Raw genomic sequence first — 14,364 nt, forward strand, 5'->3', positions numbered from 1 at the left:
GCGCGACAATAACTTATCACCGGTTATCAACATCTGCTGTCCATCTTAAAGCAACTTCTGATGGCAACCCTTCATTTTCTGCAGGGTAGATGTATCAACATAACAAGTTTAAAATTAATGGAACTGTAGGAGTATAAAAATATCATAAAAAATTGAGTATGTTTGAAGATGCTGCTTTTAATCGCGTATCATTTGTGTTACACTTTGAATGATTTTAGGATTGCAAATTGTTGCATGTATGTTCCTCCTCAGAGCAGAAAGAATGATACTCCCACTTGTATGTTCTGTGTACCTACAATGCACGAACGTGGATGCAAATTGTTACAGAATTATCCAGCATGGGTGTGTTCAAGATTTTTCAATATATTCGAGGGATCAAATTCATGTACTCATGTCCAATCATAGGCTCAACTGCCAAACCCGTGTTCAATAACCAAAAAAACAGCAGCGCAAAGCAGAGTTTGAAAGTGCATTTTGATATCATATTTGTTCTCAAAGAAGTGACAGCCAAATATAACAATCAACAGATACAAACACAATGACTAAACTAGTCAGGATACTAATTTAGCTGATCAAGTCTGCATCATATGACGCGATAAGCTAATATTATGCAAATCAATGCTGATTTACTGATTCTGATTCTGGAAGTTCATGGAAAAGTCTAGTAAAATGGCCTACTGATTATGAGACTATACTTTCGAAACCACGTAACAGACTTACAAGTGCTTGAGTAAGAAATTTGGTAAAAAGTTTGATTATGTAATGAAACATGATCCGACTTCATTCCAGCCAAGCTGTAAAGACTAAATAAATCATCTTTAATGATGCAGTGCAAGCTGTGCTTACATCAAAACACATAAAATTTAAAGAGTCGTAACAAGCTTCATACCAATTCAATCTCAACAATCATTGGCACATGGGAAGGCAGGACATTGATGGCAGCATGACATGTTCCAAGTCCAAGTTCAGCCCCAAATTGATTAATATAGATGCAAGCGTAATTAGAATGATATCAGTATCGCCTTATGACCTACTTTGTAACACCCACAGGCATCATGATTATGTTAGCAATCTGACCAAATACTAACAGCTTACTAATTACGCTACACAGTCCATGTTGGTGTTCATATTACTCTCGTCATCTTGAATGATGTACTGAAACAGCAATTCACCAATGAAATTCATCTGTTGATAACAAGTCAAAGAAAATAAAAATCATCATCCAGAAGCAATAAGAATACGAAGTATTAGAAATCAGTATACTTTTTTTCGAGAGAAAAACATGATATAATATAGAGAAGGATGACATAAACTTTTATTATCTTAGGTGATATAGAGAAGGACTCCATAGAGTGGACAAAACCAATCAACACTTGTACATGTCCTGATTTTATACTAAGTGATGAAAATTGAAATTGATTGTAAATTGGACAGAATTTAGACAGAAGAATATGAACTTCCAAAGAGGCAGTTCTACTGAGCCGCAGAAACAGCTCACATGTATCATATAACAGCTCACATTTGTCACCCAAGCACCATAAACCTGGATAAAAAAGAAACTGATCAAGCAAAGAAAACAGTCCTAGGCTCCTAGCCGAGTAACAATTGGTTTTACGAAATACTTACCCATAATGCTGTGCTTCTAATCTCCCCTTATCACATCACCACCTCAGCCACAAAAACACCCAAACCAAAACCTTTGTTATCACTGCAGGCTCTGGAACTCATATTCAACACAGTTTAGCATCCAAGTTTCAGACTTGATTGTTTGGCAAAAAAAGGCTTTTAGTCTTTAATGAAATTTCGAGTTTTCATACAATCATACCCATGTTGGAGTGTCTAGGATCTGAAACCGATAGCTGAGGTGAAGTACAGCGTTGTCTGAGCAGCATAGCTGAAAACACTAGGATGGTGCTTTATCTCAGAAATATAATTACAATTTTTTTCATAAAGCAAGTAAGATCCGAAACATGATCTGAAAGCAATTAGCAGGGGTGCAAAACAAAGTGTCACAGAAAGCATCAGGCAATTTGCACGTTCCAGCCTATATTTGAGAAGAACACATATTCTATGGCTACAGAAGGCAGTAAATTAACAAATCAACGAAATCCTTGTACCAAGCACAACCCCAACACAATAAGCCAGTAAAGAGTGATTTTACAGTGTAACAGCTCAAAGCTTATAGTCCCCCCTCATTTACCTCCACCTAAGCCTCAAGAAAAATCCATTTCATAATGCCAAAGATGGTGCTTTTCCTGGGGAACCAGATTACAGTGTCCACAGCATCAGTAAAATCCATAACATTACAAAGAAGCATTAAGCAAGGGTGTTCAACAAACTTACAAACACACACACAACACAGAGACAGCACAACGCAACTAGCGTATTTTCTGCCTGTAGTTTAAACACAAAAATTTACGGCTATAGAAGGCTGTAAGGTAACAATATCAATAAAACTTTGTACTCATGCTGTCATGCATATCCCTGAAGCTTGATAAAAATTGCAGAATCACCTTCAGGGATAGAAATTGCCCGAGTACAAAGTTTTATTGATATGCTGTAAGGCAAAGCATCAAATATGTGTTACCTTCGTTGTTTGAACTTTCAAACTGTCTTCAATCCATGGAATGGAGGAGGTAAAATGGGATAGTGGCAATTAATCAGTAACATTCAAAGAAATGCATGGATCTATTTGTAAAGCACTTGACTAATAGTCCATTACTTTTGAATCATAATTTTCAGTTATAAACTTAGAAATGTGATACATTTCAAAAAAAAAAAAAAAAAAGAAAAGATCCAAGCTCAAAGAAACTGATTTCTACAATTCTCAATTATCAACAGCTACTCATAACAATTAAATTTCACAGGAAGTGCCTTAGACAGCACAGTAATTTTATTGCCTTAACGCTCATATCCAATGAGAATTATTATGGAGATAAACATCTCACAGATTAGTTAAAGCGCTAGCGCGCGCACAAACACACAAATTCTTTAGTGTCTCAGAACTCAGAAAATTACACAAGATTTCAAGAACAAGAAAGCTAAAAGTGTGCAGAGTAATACCATAAAAGGTTTCTTGGACAATTATTGTGCTGTAAACCAGAGAAATAGGATAACTTAAGAAACATCTCCAATCATGTAAAATTGCAAAGTAGATTAGGCAAGCCCTCATTTAGTTATTTAAAATTTTAGACAATGCCAGACTAGGGTTGATTGATTTTTGTTGGTAAAATCATGAAAGTGAATTGTACTCCTGACCCTCCTGTCAACAAAAGAACTGGTGATGAAGATGGGAAGCAGACTGTACTCCAACCTTTAGTTGCAACCCCTTCTCATCAGAGACTGGTCTCCTAAAATGTAAAATCTCAACCCCCACCCCCTCCCCCCGCTGCTTTGCTACTAAAAAACGGAGGAGGTATATTTAAATTGTAATAAATGATTTCAGAATAAATTGTCTCCCCAGGGACCCACCATTCTTTACTGATCTAAACTATTACAGCTTTGTACTTCTTCAATCCTCATAGCACATTTCTTGAAATCTTCTTGTAGAACTTGTGCCATCTGGTAGTTAAAAAGATAGTTTTCAACAGGAGTAATAAAGAATTAAAGAACTAATACAGCTTATTATCTGCAAGAAACTGGAAGAAATTTTCAAGAAATTCAAACATTGATAAAAATTCAACTTTGATAAGTCCGAGGAAAAGGTACACTGATTATAAGATTTGTCCATAAATCAAGCTTCCCAATACAAAAAGATATCCAATAACCTAATCCATAGCATTACTAATTTCAAATGGTTTTAATCAATGGCATGATTCTAATAATTAACAAATGATTGAACAAAAGCCATTGAACAAAAATTTAACAGAGAACATTACCAGTCTGTACCATGGTCTACTAATCATCATTCTCACACTCGAACCCAACAGAAGACATGGTCTCTTTAGTCTCCATACCATTAAATTCTATAAATCTGTCTACGTAGTTCTGCCCTAAACATTCTGCAACTCTTAACTTCATCTCAGTGATTAGTTGCATCACAATGCCAAGTGTCTTGTCACACTCCATTGCTTTGCTGCAAACATCCTCGAATGCCACTTGCATCTTATGATACCTTTTCAATTCTAGTGTGCTAGAAGGATCATAGTATGCAACCTTAGTCCTTGAATGCTTCCTATGTATGTCCTTCCGCCAGCGTCTAAGAATGTATTTCTCTGGGATTCTAGGCAAATCGTGCATGAAATACAGAAGTATACAGTGCCTACACAATATTCCACTGTGCTCAAATAGCTTGCATTCACATGAAACATAATTTGTTACAGTGTTAAACTTCACTCGGAAAGTTCTTCTGTCTTCAGTTATGATCCTTTCACTTCTTCCAGGCACCTCAACCCATACTCTATCTTGTATGAGATGCTCTACTTCCGTGTCTGTAACTGTTTTCTTTTCACGGCTATGGCAATAAACCACACCCTGGCACTCAATTTGCAACTTCTTGAATTTGGCATCCGTGTATATCTTCTGGAATACTATCTCTGGGATATAGGCTGTGGCCAAACCCCTTACCTGACGTGCACAGTCCTCATCTGAATCCTCTTCTATTCTCACCCTCTTCTCCATGGCAAAGCAATAACCCTTAACAAACTCACATAATGTGGTGTGTTTTTCAACAAATCCGTCAAAAAAACTTTGAAACCGCTCCACCCTCATAGTTGACCAAATTCCAGCCAAAAACAAGTGATTGGTGTAAGCAGGAACCCACATATGCTTCTCGTGAAACAAGCATCGTAACCATTCATTTTCCTGAAGCTGATACTCACTGATCACACTTGTCCAATGTCTCTCAAACTCCTCAACTGTATAGGAGTTACAAATTGCATCCTTTAACTCCTTGTTAAAATGCTGATACCTTGGAACTGACCCCAAGTTCCGAGGAAACTTCTGTAACATGTACCATAAGCACCATGCATGCCTGGTCTCTGGCATCGTAGTTGCCAAAGCCTTCCTCATGGTGGGAGATTGATCAGTTAGAATGACCTGAGGTGCTCTATCATCCATGCACAGCAGCCACGTTCTAAACACCCACTCAAATGTCTCTTCTTCCTCGTGTGAGATCAATGCACATCCCAACAAGATTGTTTGACCATGATGATTGATCCCAACAAAGTTAACCAGTGGCAAATCATACTCATTTGTCAAGTAAGTTGTATCAAAATATACCACATCACCAAAATCCTCATATGCAGCCTTACTTCTAGCATCAACCCACAACACATCTTTTATACACCCATAGTCATCATGCCTAATAAAATGGGAGAAGTTCTGGCTACCGCATTGCATTCTCATGACAAAACAGAAGATTGCATCTTCATCTCCATCCTTAAGCTTCGATCTTCTTTCCCCCATTGTAGCCGTAGCATAGCTCATGTCAGTTTCTCTAGATGTTACATTATCAGATGCATCTTTCTCATTTGCCAGATAATTGTGCAACTTTCTTTTAGCAAACATTCTCCTCTCCAAATCTGGTAATACCTCCTTATACTTCTTTATGTCCTTCCATTTGCTAGGCTTAGGATTGTGGTTCGTGTGCTCCAAAACTACTTTGCTCAGAAACCAATTTCCTTCAGGAAAGGGCTTTGCATAAATCATTGCACCGCAACCACATTTCTTTGACTTGCCTGGCTTACTGGTTACTTCTACTAAAGACATATCACTTAATTGAACCATCTCAACAATTCCTTTCCTTCATTTCCTCTGACTCGTGCCTCGAAGATCTGCACATTCACATGTCCATGTTATGCTTCTTCTTTGATCTTTGTTCTTCTCACTAAACTGAGACGAAGCCCTGACCACGCCAAAACCCTGCTGCTCTCCATATTGTCGGTAATACATATCAATATCCTCCCACTTCTCAAACACCATCCCTACTGTAGGAGCGCCAATAGCTGCATTTTGATCTGATTCATTTTCTGGACGTAAAATGTCTATGCCTGCATCAATCAACTGATTTGTTTCATTATTCACATCAATGTTAACAAAACTCCCATTTTGGAGCATGGTGTTTGCATCTGTCAAGGAAGCGTGTTCATCTCGTTGCCCCACATGATTTGCCATTAAACCTTCATCACACTCTTTCCCTATCATCATTTTTAGCTGTATCTTGCTACCTGATCTGATATCGCCCCAATTTCCTGTTCTGCTTCAAGCTATGTGTATGGTTGTCTAAATGCAGGTAACCAGGTACAACTGCTTCACTTTCTACCCAGCCTACATGCAAGTATAACTCGTAAACACAACATATTTTGTAACTAGCAACGTGAGTATAATGGTTACTTGCCTAGATTCAAATAAATATTTGCACCAACCTACAAATCACTCAAACTTTTAGATGACTATTCACATGATAAAGTGTTTAACTTACAGTCTTTATAGGGTTAGATAAAAAAAAAATGAAATAACAGAAGATCAGATACAATAAAAAATGGGCAAATGCTAGAGTGTAATTAAAAAAAAAAACAAAAAAAAAAACTTAGAAGATAGTATAACTTTCACACAGATATATTTAAGAAAACTTAGCAAGGTTGTGGAAAGTAAATAGTTTACATCTATATAACACTAGAGAAACAAAATGAATTTCTCAGTAAATGTATAACATGAGTTGGAAGGCCACATTAGAAATTTTGATAACAGAAATTGCATTCAGCCAAATGAGCCAACGGTTACACGGTATGATGAGATAGCCCAAGCAAGATTTTGACTTTAGGCTTATCTAATGCATAAATCTGAATGCATAAAGAACAGGAAAACAAACTGGTGAAATATTGTCATCGACTCATGTACAAACAACAGCTCCATACTCTTGACTAATTTGATGTCTAAGCCAATGCAATTTGCATTGCTCCTCCTATTGGGAAATCTTCCAGTCTTAGCTTATAATAAATGGCAATCAAAAGTCCTTCAATAAAAATCCCATTGCTCCCATAATTCTTGTCTCTAATTAAAAGCTCAATTTCTCATTTGGGTGCAGTTCATCATCCGCTAAATTCATTTTTATTCACTTTTAATCAACAAAATTTAACTCCACTATATTTTCTCTTAAAAACAATAATGAATTCCCACTACTTTTTTGTATTCAACTTTAATGACAACACACTACATTCCCTCTCCCATAACTATGTGGGGGAGAAATGAGGCTTTTATTTAAGAACGAAGGGAGTACATCATATTACCAACCAAATAGCATAAAGATTAAAGACTCCTACATAAGTTCCGTTTCAAGGGATGCTTAATCATACAATTATCCTCATTACATCTCTTATAACCATAATTTCATATTGCTTGCCAAATAAATATATCTATGTCTAAATATCATAATTGTCCCAAATAATAATTCAATAAATTAAAAATCATCACACAACTTCCATCTTCAACAAGTACACTTAAAAATTACTCTTAAAGTCAAACAACATAGATGGGTTTCAAAACCCACATTTAGGCCACAATTTATAAACAAATGTACTACCTAAGCTACTTCATATCCATTGTAATTGCAAGTTGCTATAATCAACCCTAGTGGTCATTAAGTTGAACATAAAAATACCATTTTCTAGGAAATTTGTAAGCATTGTTCATTCCCTTTAACTTAATTAACCTTACCAAACGCACCAATTGTTTGGTTGATTATAAAAAGATGAGAATTTCCACTTACTTAGAGGTAACCAAGTAAATAAACAAGTTCTTTGGGAAGCCGAATATCCTATAAAGTGCAAAAACTAATAACTTTGTCAACCAAACAACTTTTCATGGTTCGAGTTCTTGTGCACGTCCATGTTAACCAAACAAGTAGAAAGACATATACCCATTACCAAAACCCCTACCATTTCCGAAATTCCAACATTTTCGTGCTAATGAAGCCCATATACCCATTACCAAAACCCGAGCCGTTTTCGTGCTACATTGATTGATAGATAATTAACCCCAAATTAAACCTAGTGTAAGATTAAGTAAAGTATTAAAGAAAATACCCCATTAGCCCAATTGCTCAATATACCAATTATCAAAATTTCTAATGCATAACACTAATCAAAATTACTTCATTAAAAAAAAAATTAAAAAGCAAAAATGGAATAGAATTAGAGGTAACCTCACCTAAAATGATGGAATTATGAAAAACAGATGACAATTAGCCAAATCATATGGTGTTGTTGGGTGAGAAGACCATGAGTACTGAAGATTAGTAAAGACGATCACTAATTCACTATTTAGGGTTTGCAAACCGTCTTGAAAGTGTACACATTTTGGCGCGCAAATTGTGAAGCCTTACATTGGCATTGGCAACATTGGTGCTAATATGCTTGTTATGAATAGGGATGTCAATGAGGCGGGTCGGGGCAATGTTGACCTTCCCAATCCCATCTCCACCTAAAATTTTCATCCCCATCCATGTCTCTATCCCCGCGGCGTGTCCAAAATTCATCCTCATCCCCGCTCCGGCGAGTACAAAATGATCCCCGCCCCACCCCCCACTTGGATATCCATTCCCACTTAATCCCCACCTAAGACCCGCCTAATCCCCACCTAAGACCCACCTCCCAATATACAATCCAACATATTTAATACTACGTATAAATTACAACAAATAAAATTATTATTAATATTACACACTTTTTTTAGATATAAAATTAGTGTATTACAAATTATAATATGTACTATTTTATTTTACATATTTTACATATATATAAAATAATATAAAAGTATATAATTTTGTTTTATAAAATATATAGATGTGGGTGTGAGGTGAGGATAAGGCGGGTACGAAGTGGGGCGGGTGGAGCGGGGCGGGTACAATGTAAAATCCACCCCCGCCCCATCACCCATGGCGGGTATGATTTTTATCCCCATCCCCGCCCCACCATCCACCAAAGACCCATCCCTGCCCCACTGACATCCCTAGGGCAGGGATGGGGCGGGTCTCCTACTTGACCCGCCCCACTGACATCCTTAGTTACGAGATTGTTAAGAATTAAGCTGGACCTGAATTTTTAATTTTTTTTTTTTGCGGGCTTGGGAATACATTTTACGCTATTTTAGTTTATTTTTTGGCCCAACTTAAAAAGTCTGCATGGCCTGGTCATTTTGGGCGGGTTTGGGTATGAAAATGTTAATCCAAGTCTAGGCCCGGCCTGAGAAATGGGCATATATTTTTATGCCTCGGCCCGACTCGTTCATTGATCAGGTCTACCTATTATTTCGTAAAAGTTGTAAAACTAGTTATTGCATAAAGTTTTAGGAAAATTATATAGTGAGGTCAATGAAATAATCACTCTAATACTCTATCCATATTTTATTACTTACTTGACTTCTTTTAACACAAATTTATTACCTCCGTCGGGGCCTCCACCCTCACCGCCCATTCCCTCCCTAACCCCAAACCGCCAAAAACAACCCTCCTCTCCCGAAACAACCCCCTCCCTTCCCCCACCCTCGAAACTACCCATATAAACCATCAAAATATGGGTGGTTTCAAGGGAAGGGAGGGGGGTTGTTTTCGGAGCTTAGAGTTGGGGAAGGGACGGGGCGGTGAGGGTTGAGGCCACCAGTGTAGGTGGCTAGTGTTTTTTTTTTAATACTTATTTCGTGTTGACACGAAATAAATATTTTTTTTTAGAAAATTTTAACCCTTCCATCAGGCTACGATTTTCAAGACTAAAAAAAGAACATGCACCCATAGTACTCATTTTTTTAAAGGAAAATTTGGTTGTAGTAATCTCAACTTTGCCTGATTCTCTTTTAATCATCCCAACTTTTGATTATTTTGAAATATTCCGAACTTTGAGGGATTATTTTCTATTTTCAATCCCATTGACCGATGACCGATGATCGATTGAATGTGTTCTTTTTTTTTTAATGACACCTGTCACAACTTAATTAGTTAAATAGTTAATAAAAAAAATTTAAAAAAAAAAGAATCACACTCAGCCCCCCAACTTTGTACAGTTCTCACCCTAACCAAACATCTAGCCACCCAACCATTAACACCTGCCGGCTGCCCCCTTTCCTCTTTTTCCGCCTCTCCACCAACATTAAAAACCACCCAACCTCCACTTTTAAACTCCGTTGAAATCCCCTCCCTACTCTAGAAACCCCCCAATCATCTCTGCCCCACCACCGAAAACCCTAATCGCTACGTGGTGGGGGAGGGCCAATTGTGGGTTTTTGGGGATGGGGGAGGACTTGGATGAGTTTTCTTGGTGTTGCGATTGGGATTGGGAAGGGGTTTTGAGGAAGAGGGGATAATGCTTCCGATGGAAGAGGTAGCCAACAACTGGGGTTGGTGAAGGACGAACGGGCGATGAGACTGGGTTGGAAGTGGAAAGTCTTGTGGGGGAGGGGTACTAGGGTTGAGCAAAACAACCAGAAAAATCGATCCGTAACCGTTTCGAAAATTAGGATACCCGTTCCGATAATTTGTTTTCGGGTATGGTTATTGGTTATCATTTTAAAATTACCAGTTACCCGATCTGATCCGATAAGCATATTCTTGCTTTTTTTCCCTACTTAAATCTAATTTTTAAAATCTAAACTCTTACTTTACTCCATAATCACTTTATAATATTGTAGACACCCATTTGTGTCTCCCCAAAACCAAATCCAGTGATGAGTACCTTTCACGTTGAGTCATAATCGAATGAAGCGAAAGTGTGGAAAGTCTAGTGTTGCGGATAGTTTTAATTTCTTTTCTCTTCTCTCTGTTTTTGAAAACTTATTTTAAGAAAACAGCCAATCTAGTTTGGTTGGTCCATGATATGGGTCCAATAGTAGTGTATTGGATGGGGCTTGACAAGAGCTTTCCAACGATATATTATAATCCCAATTCCGATGAATATTGAGGAAGTTATGGCCAATTTACTAAACTGGGCCCGGTTTGAGCCTTATATGCGGCCCAATGATCTAGAGGAGGGCCTAATATGATTTATCATTCCTAATGCAATTAGGAATGGTTTTAGTCTTCTAGATTCTTCTAGAAGGTTATTTTCGTTCCTAATTCAATTAGCATTGATAAATTGACTTTTGTTGACTTTTCAGAGTTTTAATTAAAATCAAATAGCATTTTCGAGGAAATTATATGATTTTATCCTCCAGTACGGCAAACTTATCTGATTTTCGAAAACGCGTTAAAAACGGGCTTGGCGCCTGACTCCAGGCATTGGCGCCTGGAACCAGGCCTGGCGCCTGGCGCTAGCCATTGGCGCTTGACGCTAGTGTTGGTGTCTGGCACTAGTTAGCCAGGGTTTGCGCCAGCTCTGTTTTTTGTGCGTCAGACTCTTTTTTGTTTAGTTTTATCTTTTTGGCTGATTTTCTTTATAAATAACGTATTAAAAACTCCGTTTTCTAATTAATCAATTTTCTAACTAATTCGGTTAAATTTTGCTGTCAATAATACTTATTTGAGTCGATGATCGAGTTTAGGCACTAAGTCCCATGGTCTTACACAAGAGTTCAAGCATGTCACTTACACTCAACGCACGCACCAATACACATACTTTGACCACGTTTAAGAGAGTCTTGTGTGCACGTTTTTTCCGTCATTTTTTTTAAGGGGGTAAGTCGGATATTAATCCTCCAATAAAAAAAACTATACTTAGTTCCCTAAATATATGTACATTATTTTTGATAAAAATATGCACCCATTTTTTACTTTTTCTTTTTTCCTCCTTAAAATAAACCGTAAAGTCAAGTTGATTCGAGTCAAGTAATTAAAACGCAAAATGGTTTAATTTACAGCGTGTGGTCAAGAAAGGAAGGACGGTTAATCAAAGACAACCTTTTCGTACAAGTCCAACTTTTCGACAAACCTATAGCTCGTAAGAGGAAAGCTAAGACTATAATGGCAACACAAGAAGAAGTCAATGATCTTAGGAACCAACTGGTTACCGTGACTGAGACACTGAAGCTTCTCGCACTCAAGATCGATGATCCCGTGAAGCAACAACAGATGGACCTCATGCAAGAGAGTCTAAGCAAGTTGTCTAGCGACTACAAGTTTCAAGAACTTACATCACAAGGGGTCTCGGTGGACAAAGATCTTCTTCCGCAGAAGTTCAACGCCAACGACATCCCAAAATTCAGAGCGACTGACAACCCTTACTTTCATTTAAGAGAATTCGAAACAATAATGAGTATTAAGGGTATCGATAAGAAGGTGAAAAAGAATCTGTGAGGCTGTTCATAAAAAATCTTCAAGAAAAATATTCCAAGCATCTCAAGTATCAAAATAATCTCCATACCTTCAAGGCCGTTTATGACTTTGGGATCAATATTGAAGACGATTTGGCTAAGTTAAAAGCTGCCAACAATAACACCAACAGTGGCTGGAAAGGAAAGAAGAACGACAATCCTTCTTCTTCCAAAACCGCCCACTCAAACAGCGTTAGCACTTTTAATTTAGGAGAAGTCCTTGCTATGAACAATCAAGGACAGAAGAAACCATTTAGGAGGAACTTCACTCCTATTGGCATGAGTTATGACACCGCATTTGATCGATTAAATGCAAAAGGTCTTATAACTCTTATTGGACCATTTTGGGACCCACCAGTCGAGAAGAGGTCAGCTAATTGGAACCCCAATGCACACTGCAAGTATCACCAAGGTAGGGGCCATCTCACCGAAAACTGTTGGAAGCTTAAGGAAGCTATCCAAGATTTAATCGACAACAACAAGCTGCCGTTGCCCCCTGCCAGTAAGAAGCCAAGCATTGACAATCCACCTCTCGCTCATACCCTGGCTATCTCTGATGAGGAAAACGAGGTTGACCCCTCATCTCTCATTAGACCTGTCAAAGAAATCCGTGCCATAGAAAAGGAAGAGGAAATCTTTTTCGATGTCAAGGATAACCTTCCAGAACTGGCAAGTAAGGAAGATATACAATTGCTCACACTGTCTATGATGGAGGTATCACATCTATTACGTGAAGCTCTCAAGGCTATAAAGGAATCCCAAAAGAAATGTGATGAGGTTCCACTTCCGAAAGATGAATCTAAAAGGTAATTCACACCAGTGAGAACGACTTATGAGGCAAAGCATTTTCCCTTACAAGTCACTGAAAAACCCAAGAAGAGCAATAGAATTTACACTCCAATTGGAATCCCATATGTACAAATTTTTGAAATGCTCTCCGAGAGTGGCGAGAACCTCTCGAACCGAGACCATTCGAATCATTGAAAAAGACGAATAGATATTACTGTCAGTATCATCAATCAAGGGGTCACACTGAAGAAAACTGTTTCAAATTCAAGGATTTGGTTCAGAAAATGATTGATGAAAAGAAACTAGTCCAAGTGCAACAAGAGGATGATGCAACCATCAATGGAGTATGGGACAGTGATGAAGAAGATGTCTATCTAAAGGACCTAGTAGGACCTCCACCTTCTGTGTCATACACCACAGATGACATTTGGGCTGAAGAAGACTCATCGATAGACGTCCTCACAAGATCCGGGAGAATGCAACCTCCCGTTTCAACACAACCTATGCCAACCACAAAAAAAGTTCCCATACCTATCATTGAAGACAATGATATTGTTAAGCAGTTTAAGAAGACAAAAGTTGAGATGAATGTATGGAAACATCTGGCAACATCTCGAGAACATAGGTTGGTTGTAATGAATGCCTTGGACAAAATTGGGATAGATTCTGACACTACTTCTAAGGGATTAGCCAACTTCCTCACAAGTGACCTTCCTAGTCCGATTAATTTGATCACTTTTTCTGACAAAGATTTACCCCCAGAAGGTGACAAACATTACAAGACATTAAACCTCACAATAGTTTGCAAGAGGATGAATGTTCCTATGACTCTTGTAGACAATGGATCGGCCATCAACGTCTTTCCACTTAGAACTGCGAGGATGCTCGGCATAAGGGACGAAGATTTAACTCCGTCTACACAAGGAATAAGGGCCTACGACAACACTCGTCGTCAAGCTCTTGGCAAAATTACCCTGAATGTAACGGCAGGAGCAATAAAACATGATACTACTTTCCAAGTAGTAGACATTAAAGCTTCATTCAACTTGTTGTTGGGAAGCCCTTGGCTTCATGATCTAAAGGTCGTCCCTTCATCTCTCCATCAACAAGTAAAAGCTATAGTTGGGGGAATTCCAATCACCATCGATGCTTCGCCTGTGAGGATCAAATCTATAGAGAATCCGATTATTAATGTGGAGCACGATGAGGATGATGAATATTTATGGGGCTTTAACGAAGAAGTCTCCTTAATCCAGGAGGATTAAAGGACCCCTCTTTGCCATGACCCCATTCCAACATGATTGTCAATGCCATGCTGAAGAAACAAGGACATTTTCC

General features: G+C 38.1%; 1 protein-coding gene across 1 annotated transcript; it reads right to left on the minus strand.

Moving 5' to 3' along the window:
- Positions 1-3,897: 3,897 nt before the first annotated feature.
- On the minus strand, positions 3,898-5,727 carry LOC110691332 (protein FAR-RED IMPAIRED RESPONSE 1-like). Its single transcript, XM_021868251.1, has one exon. The coding sequence runs from the start codon at positions 5,725-5,727 to the stop codon at positions 3,898-3,900; it is 1,830 nt and encodes a 609-aa protein (XP_021723943.1).
- Positions 5,728-14,364: the final 8,637 nt, after the last annotated feature.

The sequence above is a fragment of the Chenopodium quinoa genome, unplaced genomic scaffold (assembly GCF_001683475.1).
Source record: "Chenopodium quinoa cultivar QQ74 unplaced genomic scaffold, ASM168347v1, whole genome shotgun sequence".
NCBI classification, from domain to species: Eukaryota; Viridiplantae; Streptophyta; class Magnoliopsida; order Caryophyllales; family Amaranthaceae; genus Chenopodium; species Chenopodium quinoa.

Coding starts and splice junctions, on each gene's coding strand:
- LOC110691332 (XM_021868251.1), bottom strand. CDS start 5,727: ATGGTTCAATTAAGTGATATGTCTTTAGTAGAAGTAACCAGTAAGCCA.